General features: G+C 36.7%; 1 protein-coding gene across 1 annotated transcript in view; it reads left to right on the top strand.

The window, feature by feature from the left end:
* Positions 1–2,637: 2,637 nt before the first annotated feature.
* The window catches only part of LOC130046356 (uncharacterized), a 20,279-nt gene continuing 7,313 nt past the window's right edge, over positions 2,638–15,603 (top strand). The window contains exons 1-5 of the mRNA XM_056143156.1: positions 2,638–2,824; positions 2,914–2,993; positions 6,025–6,329; positions 9,233–9,362; positions 12,756–13,013. Coding sequence (XP_055999131.1) covers positions 2,933–2,993; positions 6,025–6,329; positions 9,233–9,362; positions 12,756–13,013 — 754 coding nt within the window. The 5' untranslated portion in view covers positions 2,638–2,824; positions 2,914–2,932. The remainder of the gene's footprint in view (positions 2,825–2,913; positions 2,994–6,024; positions 6,330–9,232; positions 9,363–12,755; positions 13,014–15,603) is intronic.

Below are 15,603 nucleotides of genomic sequence, written 5' to 3'. Positions count from 1 at the left end.
TTTTTTTTTATACATGGACCATTCTCTTAGTATATCTGTAACCTGGGGGTTTCTCGTCGATCTACATTTTGTGCTACACTGAAAGTAGTAGTATACTACACATTGTCAGTCGCTAAGGGAATACTGCAGTTGTGACAGTTTTGGCAAACAAGGATTTATGACTGGTCAAGCATATTTTTTGGGCTTCTGAAAGACACCTTCCTTTTAATCCATGAGTAGACAGAGGAATCTTGATACAAAGAATTGTTCATGGGTTGATATTTTTCTTTGGCGTTTTGGTAACGAAAATAGTATTTGAAAAAGTTTTTTTTTTCGTCAGCTGCATATAGATAAAAGATCAGCAAATTTTGTCTGAAATACATATGGTCTGAACTAACACTAATTTGTGAATTGATGAGTTTGTTACTGTTTAGGTTGATTTGTTTGTTTTTTTTAATGTTTTTTTGTTAACATTTGTGAATATTTTGACAAGAAATTTCCTCCCTTTGTTATACAGGTACATTGTAACTGATGTCTTTCATTAATGTTGTATGGTATACGTAATTCCCCTAATAAACTGTGTTCTGAAAATGTCATAGAACTTATGGTTGTGTACATACACTTTGGGATGATGGTTAATGCTGGGAGTTTCCAGAGAGCTACAGTCTTGCAGCTACATTAAGGATATATATATCGTCCATCTCATTTTCCGTGTACAGTTGATTTGTACTTCCTTTGTATCCACACACTGACCCTATGAGCTTTGAATCATTTAAACTACAATTTTAAGGATGCTTGTATGTCAGTTTTATAATTTCAGAATCTTTTGAAAAAAGCAGCTCATAAGCATTTATTCTTAGAAGCGTTTACTCCAGACCCCAATTGTTTTTGTCAGCGTAAACAGAATATACAATAGCAGTATGTACTAACCCTAATCTGAACTGATCTCGCACAATTTGTAAATCTTGGGAAATAAATATTGAAGTTTATGGCCCACTTTTTAGGTCACCTGAGCCCCTCAGGTGACCTATTGCTATTGGTCTGTGTCCGCCGTGCATTAACAATTGTACAAATCTAACTTCTTTATAGCTAACCTTCCTGTTTTCAAATTTTGTATGAAGCATCTTTGGGACAAATTGGACAGATATTGTAAATTTCAGGACTCCGTGCATCCATGGGGAGTTGGGGGCGGGGCAAAAGCTAAAAAAAAAATGACCAGTTTTCAAAACTTTTCTCTCTACAACTGCACATCTGTAAGAAAAGCCTAACTGCATAGTCATGCCGAGCAGGAAGGCCTCTACCAAAATTGAAATGATCTTTTGACTTGAGGGCATGGACAATTAGCATATAGTGTTTGTGTGTAAAACATTTGGATAACATCTTTAATGCTTTTGATACAAAATTGAAACTAAATGAATAATTATAAGAAGCAGGTAGTCCTTTACCAAAATTGTAAATTTCATGTTCTCAGGGGGAGGGGTTTTAGTACTAGGGTGGGACAAAAATAGTCACCGTGGTTAAATGTCCTAATCTGATCTTTTTGCTTCTCTAATTTTGCTGATTTAAAAACTAAATGCATACGTGTATTTAGGAGTCTTTCATCATTTTGAGCACTTTTGGGGAACATGTGTGTGTGTGGATTTTTTTTAAAGAACACGTCTTGTTTTATACTGCTACAGAGTATTAGAATTCAGCTTTTAATAACGTGCAGAACAAGAAAATTATGATAGATTCTGTAGCTTATAACTAATACTCATTGACCAAAAGGTCCTTGGGTCTCTTGTTCTAAGTATGGCTAGTGCAACTAGTCTGGATGACAATGGGTGGCCAAAGAAAGGTCCATTCGCGATCACGGGAACAGTCACGTGCGCGTGGAGACTGCTGTGACGTCATATTGCAATACAGTCGAGCTTTTGAGGATTTACGTTGAATATATATATTTAAGAAATGAGATTATCATATCATTTTTAGTGTTACTGGGATATGACATGAAGTTGGTCACGTAATCAAATCCTATATAACGCCCGAAGTAAAATTTAAAAAAAAAAAAAAAAAAAGTACCAAGGGGCGTTATTCAGATTGTGTTCATAGCACAATGTATTCATTAAAAGCTGCAGACAACCGTTTAACCCGAAAGGAATCGGAAACTGCTAAATAGAAAACAAGTCTGCCGACTATACAAACAGGAAATCCATCTCGTTTCTAGGGGAAACTCTAGTTAGAATAATCTAACTGTGTCTCGGGACAGGCGTTAAACCGGGTCCGTAGGACATTATCACTTTACGATAGAACATCCTATAGACTAGGAAGACTCATGAGATAAGTTTAAATATTAGTGGCGAGTAGGAAGCCAAGCCTGTTTTGGGTTGTAAGACAGTTTGCAATGGTAAATAACATCTCATTCCACGAGTCTCCGATTGAATTCAATGGTAAATAACATCTCATTCCACGAGTCTCAGATTGAATTCAATGGTAAATAACATCTCATTCCACGAGTCTCAGACTGGATTCGCCACACAAAATGTGAAAACTGTAGTATGCACTAATTTTACAATCAAGCAGATGCAATGCTAGTTTAGTAGAAAACAAATCCCTTTTTTATTCTTGTGGGAATGCGACTGAATAGGAGTTGTGCAGTTGTAACAATATATGTATTGATATTAATTTCCCCACGAGAGACTGTAAGAGTAAATAGGCATTGCTAAATTATTAAATGAATGTCTGACAGAACGTAATGCATTGATTACTAAACTGCAGTATTACACAGACACTCGCTCCATCTTGCTTTGATTTAGAAAACATTAAACGTATCGCATCCTGCGGTTGATTTATGTTGAAACACACGGTATGTTACATTATCCAGCTTTTACGTAATCTTCTCTTTCAGAGAAAAATATGGTTATTTTATATATTGAGCCTTGTTTTACTTTCCAGCATTCTTTTCCGCTTATCGATGATCGGGCTGTTGATGTGCCAGTCCGTAATATATACCCTGGCTATGCAAACACGCCATTGTAAGTACATGTAATTACTAGAATACGTTAATTGTGTAATTATTTATATCTCATGTTATTTTTATGACGAGAAAAATTTTCCTCCATGACCACTCGTAGCATTGAAGTCACTGGAAGGTCAACTGTAATTCCATATAAAGCGTATGTATTAGGTCTTACATCCAAAACGGTAACGATCTTTTTGGAGTTGAAGGTCTTGGCACAAATTCCATACCATTTCAAAATACAAAATAGCACACACACACACACACACACACACACACACACACACACACACACACACAAATCCGTTGGATATTAATGTAGAATTGGTTATCCTGTCACATATTCACCTGGCTCATTTGTAAACCCACGTTTTACGGAAAATTGATAAAACCTGAGAGTATCCGAAAGTGTGCTTTTCCCGAGGCATTGCTAGTTGTACGACATACCGGAGTTATAACGCGGGAGAATGTCCAAGACACGATGTAGTTACGAGGCGATATCCAATCACAATTAGTCTATCCCTAACCCTGATCGATTCGTTGTTGTTTAGCAGATGGTCGTTATTGACCATGTTTGTGTGGGCTTTTTTGTGTTTTATTTTACTTCTGTTTATGAAGGAGTAGATTACCTTGATATCGATATCAGCGATGTTATATCGATATCAAGGATGTTATATCGATATCAGTGATGTTATATCGATATCGGGGATGTTATATCGATATCAGTGATGTTATATCGATATCGGGGATGTTATATCGATATAAGTGATGTTATATCGATATCAGCTATGTTATATCGATATCAGCGATGTTATATCGATATCTAATCATGATTGTCTTGCAATTGATAGCTATTGAACTTACTGTTTTGTTTGGTTTTTCGTACGTCTGAGTTTGCCCTACTCATGATAAAGGTTATATCATATTGATGTTGACGATATCATAACTGGTTCAGGCCAGCGTGTGATCCTTACTGTGTTCATTCTAGCATCCGTTTGTGGAACAAATCGAAGATTGTGTTGAGTAAAGGTTGCTTCAACAAAGGGAAGATGGACAAGATTTGTGTATTTTCTGACAGGTGTTGTTTAAGGGTTTTCTATGCTCACGCAGTTCATTATAGGAAATATCTACCTCGGAGAGATTCTTGATCATCTCCTACACATGATGTATAATGGAACCATAGCTCATCTGTGTATGGCGTTTAAATTGAGAGAAATGAATATATAAGAAACAGTAAACAATGACATCTGGAAAGCAGATACCATAGTAACTAATAAACAAAGAATTCCGAATCCTGATCAGCAGAGACAGCGCCCGCGAATATCCCCAACATAATCCTTTGGTGCTAGAGGCGAGCACCTGCTCTGCTGAACAGGCTTCTCGTGTATGCCTCCACGTGACACTTTTTGACAACTTTGGTATTTGAAAACCAAACAAAAATCTCTACAGAAGACTGCCAAAACTGTATATACGGATATATACGTTTTACATTGTAGTAAAATCTTTCCATCTATGATCAGATGAGTTACATTTTAACTTGCACGTACCATGCATCATTCCAATTTCAATTCAGGAAGAAACTCGATCAGGTTTAAACCAAACAAATAGGAAGCCCCCTCATGACCACAAAGACTCTACTCCATTGAGGTATCTAGTAAGAAGAACCCGATATTGAAATTCGTTTCTCATATTGCGAAAAGTATGGCTAGGTTATCTAACGTTTCAACAAGGCAGTGTAGTTCCTGTTGGATGGACACTCCCAAAACAAGAGCACTGGGTGTCCACAAACCGTGACAAGAGCACTGAATGTCCACAAACCGTGACAAGAGCACTGAATGTCCACAAACCGTGACAAGAGCACTGAATGTCCACAAACCGTGACAAGAGCACTGAATGTCCATAAACCGTGACAAGAGCACTGAATGTCCACAAACCGTGACAAGAGCACTGAATGTCCACAATCCGTGACAAGAGCACTGAATGTCCACAAAAGCACAATATTTCGCCTTTTAATAAACGTCTCAGACTGACCGGAACAACTGCCGACCGCCCCAGAACTGCACATAAAACTACAAATGTGACACCAGGGACACGTGATCCCAGAATAAGCTGAGACACTGTATGTCGAGGCGTCTCCACTTGTACGGCTGGTTCTCGGTGCAGTGGGAATGCCACCTAATCGTGATCGATGTGACGTCAGACACAAAACGGTTGTAACAACACCGTCTAACTGTATTTCCTATGCAAATGGGATGCTGGGTAGTATTCTGTGACTGGTGTAAGATTCACGCTTTACCGATCAGATGCTGTGGTGAATGTTATGTCGATAACTGCATGGTAGAATGTGACAGGTTTGGTGATGGTCTGGGACGGGATCTGTAACTTGGTCATCATTGAAGACAATTTGACAGCCCAACAGTTCACTGACACCGTTCTCCGGCCTGTCGTCATGCCGTTTATCCGCTAGCAAAACCAATGTTTTTAACAAAGCAATGTCAACACGACAGTCTCGAGAGCATGGAGGAGACATGTTAACTAAAACCAAAGGCTTTGTTTGCCAAGCGTCAAGCACTTCCGGACGAGCGGCAGAACAGACCTATGGCACAAATAAACCCCTTCACGAATTCTTCGCAGCGCAGAATTCGAGTTGCAACAAATGCTAACGGTGGAGGGCATATTTGTCATCAAAGTACCGGTAGGAAAATGTCGATGATTCGTCTTCATACTTGAAATTATTTTGCCAAATTGATGATGGCCAACTCTAAGGACACTGTGTTATCCAATAGAACAATTGTGTATTTTCATTGGTTGTGTAAATCAAACAATGTTCGGAATGAAATCGTAAAAAACATTTCCGAATATTGGAGGTTTTGTTTATTTTGCCTGTCGGTAAAGTACTTGTATTTTGTGTTATAAATATATATCATTATTCTATGTAGATTTGTGTTGTAAATATATATTATTATTCAGTGTAAAATTGTGTTGTAAATATATATTAATATTCTGTGTAAAATTGTGTTGTAAATATACATTGTATTTTGAAACAGATATCTTGCAAGACGAAAGACTCTGTGACAGCACCGAATGCGGGGTACAAATGCACTATGTGACGCTGGACGACGAGATCAAAGTTTACGGTGGATGGGTTAAGGTGCACCCGTCCTCCCATACTCATGGCAGCTGTGGTAGGGATCTGGCTTGTGAACTCCAGTTGGTACCAGACTCTGGCAGCCTCAAGAAACAGGAGTTTCATCTCATCTTCCTCCAATTCCAGCTTGATGACTCTAATGACGAATTCATGTTAAAACTGGATCAAGCCAGTTCCACATCTTTCAAAGATGTTAGCCAGATAGTAAGTTGGACAATTTTGATTTAACACTTTACTCTTGATGCTTGTTTTCATATTCTGAATGATTATTCTTATTTTTAAAAATATCTGAATCGCACGGGATATTCGTTTTGAACTGTCGCGTGAGAGTTAGCGGGGATTGTACCGGTTTCTACTTTAACGGATGCGTGAAAACTGGAATGTTTCACTGCAATGGTGTGCACGTACAACATGGACGTTACATTTTAGCTTACCTGAGTAAAGGACGTTGCCATCACTGATGAGACCGCAAAAACGAGGTCCCGTGTCACAGCAGGTGTGGCACGATAAAGATCCCTCTCTACTCAAAGGCCGTAAGCGCAGAGCATAGGCCTAAATTTTGCAGCTCTTCACCGGCAATGATGACGTCTTCATATAAGTGAAAAATTCTCGAGAGGGACGTTAAACAATATTCAATGATGAATCAATCAATCCATCATACTAATACAGCGAGGGTTTTTAACGTGCCAACGTTTTTAAGGTCAACCCAAAAGACCCGTGATTCTGACTTCTAAATGCCGAGCGTTTGGCGAAGGACCCATCAATACCCATGTTTACGTCTTAGGATTTACGCAGCCATGACGTTAGCAGGCCTCTGGTCGGCGCGGGCTCGAATCCCGCTCGCACCGGTTAGTGAGAAAGTTTCCCAGTTTACTTTCGGAAGGTCGGTGGTCTCTTCCCAGGTACATTGTGTCTGGGTTCTCTCTTCCACCAATAAAAAATGGGCGCCACCAAATGACTGAAAAATTGTTGAGTGTGGCGGAAAACATCAATCAATTAATCATTAGCAGGGCATGAACTTACGATCTCCCGGTTACGAAGCGAACGTTCTACCACTGAGCTGCCGCGGTAGATTCCTCCCCCAGTCATCATATGGGATATGTTTTTATGTGACCCCAATTCAAAAATCAGAGGGACTGAAAGTACTGAATGACGCTAAGCCTGTGGATTCTGGCATTCACATGAAATGTATCTTTACTCTGGCAACATTAACAAGGTGTGATGCTAGTAGTTTTACTAGATACTTAGCGGTTCTCAATTTACAATCCTTCACAAACTTGATAAATATATGAAGTTGATACTAGGCCATGTTACTTTATGCGGACTATTGGATTTCCCATGAGTCCACTTTCTGTAAGTTTAGGTTCTGGTTGATTCTACAGATCGGTCAGCTAAATGGTTAACGGAAATAGAAGACTGAAGACTGGATCCTTTAACCCCCAAAGACACTTAGCTAGAATTGTCCCTATCTGATGTCAACGAGAGATAACAGATACGTTGACTAGTTTTCAAAGTCAATTCATTGGCGGCGAGTTATCCAGAAACGCGAAAACGAAAGTAGAAATCCAGCTGTTGACAAAACAAGCGCAGAAGTTGTGCTTAGAGCTTTAATGGCAACATGTACGACTTTTAATGACTAAGTTAGCAAATCCCCAATCAATATAAGTGTTCTTCTAGTGGTAACATGTACGACTTTTAATGACTAAGTTAACAAATCCCCAATCAATATAAGTGTTCTTCTAGTGGTAACATGTACGACTTTTAATGACTAAGTTAACAAATCCCCAATCAATATAAGTGTTCTTCTAGTGGTAACATGTACGACTTTTAATGACTAAGTTAACAAATCCCCAATCAATATAAGTGTTCTTCTAGTGGTAACATGTACGACTTTTAATGACTAAGTTAGCAAATCCCCAATCAATATGTGTTCTTCTAGTGGTAACATGTACGACTTTTAATGACTAAGTTAGCAAATCCCCAATCAATATAAGTGTTCTTCTAGTGGTAACATGTACGACTTTTAATGACTAAGTTAGCAAATCCCCAATCAATATAAGTGTTCTTCTAGTGGTAACATGAAATTGTTTTACATTTAGTGTTACTCAAATTTCAATATGGCACCAATAACTTTTTTTATTGAATGAAACAGAATCAACTAGAAATGCAGCACCCGCAGTTAATATAATGTTTGATACTTCAATGTGCCTATTTTGGGTTTATTTTTTTTCTAATGCTGCACAAAAGTTTTCTTACTATTTAGATACCATGGTTTTTTATTATAGTTATATATGTCAGATGAAGGATTCAGGCTTTGAAAAACAAAGGTTATTTGAACAACAAATTAATCTTTTAGAAGTGGAATGTTAGAAAAAAGTAGGTAAATAGCAAGCTTCGTTGTGACACACTATAGTTTAGTTTCGAAGTCAAAAATAATTACTCAGCTTCAATTGCGTCAGGTAAAGCACCCTCATGGGACTTATCAATATTAATATTTTATTGTATGAAAATTGTATGAATTTACACTTAATGTAACTTTAATTTGATTGATAACCAAAGAAAATGTACGTCGCCACCTTTTTATAAGCGCCATTCATAAACAGGTCCATATGTCAACGTTAGAAAATCGCTTATATTTATTAAACCTCATAATATGAAAAAACATATGGTTAAAATGTCCAAATTTTAACTTTCAACAGTTTCAATAAAAACTGTTATTTTATGAATATACAGAGATACGTATAACTGGATATCGGGAAATCAATGTAAGATGGACATACAATAGGGAAAATGCCAGCATGGGAGTTACTGCCCCTGACAACATTAATTGATTATTTTTAGAAAATATAAATTTTTCAGTACCAACTAGTTTACCAATTATTTTTATATCCAGTGAATAAAATTTCTCAAACGATATATATTTCTATCATGCGCAAAGTTTAATTGATTTTGCAAAACCTATGACGTCACATAAGGGTGGATCTACCTTAATGAGTAGAATAGTGTAGCGTGCTGTCGTCAATGTTAATGATGTTTAACTATCATGCTGCTTTAACGATTTCATAAAATACTATGTGTCAAAATGTGCCTGTGGTTTGTCTTTCCAGGCCACGATAACCAGAGACTCGGAAAGACCACATGATTACATGAGCGGTGTCGGCAAATTTGTTCGCTTCCGACTTACACATGGAAACAGAACCGATGATTTTGGATTCACGATAAGCGTTACAAGAACAGGTAAGAGATTAGAGGTAAACTTCCAAATTCTCAGTTAGGGCGGGGCGTTTCATTTTGTTTAGCGTGGCCCATATTTTGTAAAATAAATTTAAATTCAATATCTCTTATCTTATATTTAAAAAATCACAAAGATATTACTATTTTAGGCCTATAGATGATATGTTGAGGAATGGAGTTGAAATGTCTTCACCATTCTTGACTGGGATCCACATACCTTTTCTTAAAATGTACGAAATGGCGACTAGGCTAATAGGTCACGTAAAGGTCACTTGGCCTGTTATTTGATTTGTCATTTCATTCAATATAAGCAATAATGTATGGATCCAAGTTACGAATGACGGACTATGGGAATTTATTAATCTTCTGATGTTAAATGACGCTGAAAATGCAATTTTTCTTGTTACAACTGGCATTATGATGAAAGGACTGTAAAAGAACATTGGGACTATTTCATGATGAACTCGGGAACTATAGCTACGCCTCTCAGCAGTCTTTACTATGGTATATTTCATGGTGAATTCGGGAACTATAGCCACGCCTCTCAGCAGTCTTTACTATGGTATATTTACTATAGCCACGCCTCTCAGCAGTCTTTACTATGTATATTAACTATAGTCACGCCTCTCAGCAGTCTTTACTATGTATATTAACTATAGTCACGCCTCTCAGCAGTCTTTACTATGTATATTAACTATAGTCACGCCTCTCAGCAGTCTTTACTATGTATATTAACTATAGTCACGCCTCTCAGCAGTCTTTACTATTGTATATAATTCAGTGATTTGGGGGGGGGGGGCAAAATGCCACCGATATTCGGCTGTTTCCCCTCACTAAAATTAGCTATTTTTTCCCAATTATATATATATATTTTCCCAATTTCAAATCTAGGGAAATTAGGCCATTAAAAAAAAGGTTACAATATATTACTGACAAAGAGTAAATACGTTTTTTTCTTCAATTTTATTCTCCAAACCACTGCACATGCAAAAAGGTTTTGTAAAGAATATGTAAAACAATAGAGGCATCCATATAAGCAGATATGCAGCGAAGTATAGATAGTTTCCAGATACACATTAAGCCATATTGTTGACAATTTAGTTTGACTGCCATTGTATGTAGGGTCAGGCTAATAACAGGATGTGGCCAACAGTATAAGGTTTTACTAAAATCCGAAAAATACAAAACGGAGAGACATTCTGGAAACTTGGTTATTAATATATTATTCACAAGATTATGGATACAAATGCGGGTGAATTGATAATTTATTATTTTCTTTATGAAATTAGACAATAAGTATTTCTTGGGAAAAGTAAATAATATCTATGCAAGATGTGACTTCCAATACATATTTAATGTTAAATAATGATTTATTTTATGATTTTAAATCAGATCTGAATTAAACCTCGAACAAAAAAATTGTTATTTGATTATTTTATGCATCTTTAACATTTTAATTTACTATGAATGATTTTTCCCAATTTGAGGAAAATGTCGGTAATTTTTCCCAATTCAAAAGGAGGAGTGGTAGTTTGAAAAATCAAAAAAAAATCACTGTATATCCCCCAGTATGTTATGTAGTAACTGATATCAGCCCAATCAAAACTTATATTCCACACATCGTCATTAACCAATGCGCATAAATCGAAAGTATGTTACTCAATAGGTACTGATCTTCACTGCAGAGGTGCGTTTCTATCTATCCGTAAGTTTATTTCTGTCGACACATTCACATGTAAATAAGAGGTACAAGGTACTGGAAAATTGATGTAGCTAGGGGGCAGGGAACGGCATTAAATAACGAAGACCCCTCGCTTCGTTATTAGTAACATGATCATGTTTAACTTGTAGGCGCTACATTCGTTATTAATAACATGATCATGTGTAATTTGTAGGCGCTACATTCGTTATTAGTAACACGATCATGTTTAACTTGTAGGCGCTACATTCGTTATCAGTAACAAGATCATATTTAACTTGTAGGCGCTACATTCGTTATTAGTAACACGATCATGTTTAACTTGTAGGCGCTACATTCGTTATCAGTAACACGATCATGTTTAACTTGTAGGCGCTACATTCGTTATTAGTAACACGATCATGTTTAACTTGTAGGCGCTACATTCGTTATCAGTAACACGATCATGTTTAACTTGTAGGCGCTACATTCGTTATCAGTAACACGATCATATTTAACTTGTAGGCGCTACATTCGTTATTAGTAACACGATCATGTTTAACTTGTAGGCGCTACATTCGTTATCAGTAACACGATCATGTTTAACTTGTAGGCGCTACATTCGTTATTAGTAACACGATCATGTTTAACTTGTAGGCGCTACATTCGTTATCAGTAACACGATCATGTTTAACTTGTAGGCGCTATATTCGTTGTTAGTAACACGATCATGTTTAACTTGTAGGCGCTACATTCGTTGTTAGTAGCACGATCATGTTTAACTTCTAGGCGCTACATTCGTTGTTAGTAACACGATCATGTTTAACTTGTAGGCGCTACATTCGTTGTTAGTAGCACGATCATGTTTAACTTGTAGGCGCTACATTACATTCGTTGTCAGTAGCACGATCATGTTTAACTTGTAGGCGCTACATTCGTTGTCAGTAGCACGATCATGTTTAACTTGTAGGCGCTACATTCGTTGTCAGTAGCACGATCATGTTTAACTTGTAGGCGCTACATTCGTTGTCAGTAACACGATCATGTTTAACTTGTAGGCGCTACATTCGTTATCAGAAACACGATCATGTTTAACTTGTAGGCGCTACATTCGTTATCAGTAACACGATCATGTTTAACTTGTAGGCGCTACATTCGTTATCAGTAACACGATCATGTTTAACTTGTAGGCGCTACATTCGTTATCAGTAACACGATCATGTTTAACTTGTAGGCGCTACATTCGTTATCAGAAACACGATCATGTTTAACTTGTAGGCGCTACATTCGTTATCAGTAACACGATCATGTTTAACTTGTAGGCGCTACATTCGTTATCAGTAACACGATCATGTTTAACTTGTAGGCGCTACATTCGTTATCAGTAACACGATCATGTTTAACTTGTAGGCGCTACATTCGTTATCAGTAACACGATCATGTTTAACTTGTAGGCGCTACATTCGTTATCAGTAACACGATCATGTTTAACTTGTAGGCGCTACATTCGTTATCAGTAACACGATCATGTTTAACTTGTAGGCGCTACATTCGTTATCAGTAACACGATCATGTTTAACTTGTAGGCGCTACATTCGTTATCAGTAACACGATCATGTTTAACTTGTAGGCGCTACATTCGTTATCAGTAACACGATCATGTTTAACTTGTAGGCGCTACATTCGTTATCAGTAACACGATCATGTTTAACTTGTAGGCGCTACATTCGATCCATCCAAGTCAGATGATAACCCTATGGCTCTGTCACCTCCTGTCACGATTTTCATCTCCGTCATTGGAATTATCATTTTATTTTTCATCGTTTATATGATAATAAAGACCATCAAACTAAGAAGCAATTTTCTGTCTTCCCGGAGAAACAGTGGACAGCCGCTGAACAATATCGCACTCACGGAAAGAAACCCAAGTCATCCAAGAAGGGCAGAGGCAAATTCTTACACACAGCCACCAAGCGGTAAGATGACGTATATAATGAAGATGTCGGTAATGTTAATGGTAAGCTTGTAGTGTAGTTATAGCGGATACGCTAAGGTAGTGATACGATGGTAATAAGCTTATAGTGTAGTTATACCGGATACGCTAAGGTAGTGATACGATGGTAATACGGAATAGGCCAATGATAGTGATCACATATATGCTTGTTTAGACGAGTAAGCTAACGGTAGCTATAAGATGTTTATATAGACAGGGTAAGCTAACGGTAGCTATAAGATGTTTATATAGACAGGGTAAGCTAACGGTAGCTATAAGATGTTTATATAGACAGGGTAAGCTAACGGTAGCTATAAGATTGATAAGATGTTTATATAGACAGGGTAAGCTAACGGTAGCTATAAGATTGGTAAGATGTTTATATAGACAGGGTAAGCTAACGGTAGCTATAAGATTGGTAAGATGTTTATATAGACAGGGTAAGCTAACGGTAGCTATAAGATTGGTAAGATGTTTATATAGACAGAGTAAGCTAACGGTAGCTATAAGATTGATAAGATGTTTATATAGACAGGGTAAGCTAACGGTAGCTATAAGATTGGTAAGATGTTTATATAGACAGGGTAAGCTAACGGTAGCTATAAGATTGGTAAGATGTTTATATAGAGTAAACTAACGGTAGCTATAAGATTGGTAAGATGTTTATATAGACAGGGTAAGCTAACGGTAGCTATAAGATGTTTATATAGACAGGGTAAGCTAACGGTAGCTATAAGATTGATAAGATGTTTATATAGAGTAAACTAACGGTAGCTATAAGATTGATAAGATGTTTATATAGACAGGGTAAGCTAACGGTAGCTATAAGATTGATAAGATGTTTATATAGAGTAAGCTAACGGTAGCTATAAGATGTTTATATAGACAGGGTAAGCTAACGGTAGCTATAAGATTGATAAGATGTTTATATAGACAGGGTAAGCTAACGGTAGCTATAAGATTGGTAAGATGTTTATATAGACAGGGTAAGCTAACGGTAGCTATAAGATTGGTAAGATGTTTATATAGACAGAGTAAGCTAACGGTAGCTATAAGATTGATAAGATGTTTATATAGACAGGGTAAGCTAACGGTAGCTATAAGATTGGTAAGATGTTTATATAGACAGGGTAAGCTAACGGTAGCTATAAGATTGGTAAGATGTTTATATAGAGTAAACTAACGGTAGCTATAAGATTGGTAAGATGTTTATATAGACAGGGTAAGCTAACGGTAGCTATAAGATGTTTATATAGACAGGGTAAGCTAACGGTAGCTATAAGATTGATAAGATGTTTATATAGAGTAAACTAACGGTAGCTATAAGATTGATAAGATGTTTATATAGACAGGGTAAGCTAACGGTAGCTATAAGATTGATAAGATGTTTATATAGAGTAAGCTAACGGTAGCTATAAGATGTTTATATAGACAGGGTAAGCTAACGGTAGCTATAAGATTGATAAGATGTTTATATAGACAGGGTAAGCTAACGGTAGCTATAAGATTGGTAAGATGTTTATATAGACAGGGTAAGCTAACAGTAGCTATAAGATTGGTAAGATGTTTATATAGACAGGGTAAGCTAACGGTAGCTATAAGATTGGTAAGATGTTTATATAGACAGGATAAGCTAACAGTAGCTATAAGATTGGTGAGATGTTTATATAGACAGGGTAAACTAACGGTAGCTATAAGATTGATAAGATGTTTATATAGAGTAAGCTAACGGTAGCTATAAGATGTTTATATAGACAGGGTAAGCTAACGGTAGCTATAAGATGTTTATATAGACAGGGTAAGCTAACGGTAGCTATAAGATGTTTATATAGACAGGGTAAGCTAACGGTAGCTATAAGATGTTTATATAGACAGGGTAAGCTAACGGTAGCTATAAGATGTTTATATAGAGTAAGCTAACGGTAGCTATAAGATTGATAAGATGTTTATATAGACAGGGTAAGCTGACGGTAGCTATAAGATTGATAAGATGTTTATATAGAGTAAGCTAACGGTAGCTATAAGATGTTTATATAGAGTAAGGTAACGGTAGCTATAAGATTGGTAAGATGTTTATATAGACAGGGTAAGCTAACGGTAGCTATAAGATTGGTAAGATGTTTATATAGAGTAAGCTAACGGTAGCTATAAGATTGATAAGATGTTTATATAGACAGGGTAAGCTAACGGTAGCTATAAGATTGATAAGATGTTTATATAGAATAAGCTAACGGTAGCTATAAGATGTTTATATAGACAGAGTAAGCTAACGGTAGCTATAAGATTGGTAAGATGTTTATATAGAGTAAGCTAACGGTAGCTATAAGATTGGTAAGATGTTTATATAGAGTAAGCTAACGGTAGCTATAAGATTGGTGAGATGTTTATATAGACAGAGTAAGCTAACGGTAGCTATAAGATTGGTAAGATGTTTATATAGACAGGGTAAGCTAACGGTAGCTATAAGATGTTTATATAGACAGAGTAAACTAACGGTAGCTATAAGATTGATAAGATGTTTATATAGAATAAGCTAACGGTAGCTATAAGATGTTTATATAGACAGAGTAAGC

The sequence above is a fragment of the Ostrea edulis genome, chromosome 7 (genome assembly GCF_947568905.1).
Source record: "Ostrea edulis chromosome 7, xbOstEdul1.1, whole genome shotgun sequence".
Lineage (NCBI taxonomy): Eukaryota > Metazoa > Mollusca > Bivalvia > Ostreida > Ostreidae > Ostrea > Ostrea edulis.
The sequence above is the reverse complement of the archived record's forward strand: the minus strand, read 5'-3'. Positions and strand labels throughout refer to the sequence as shown.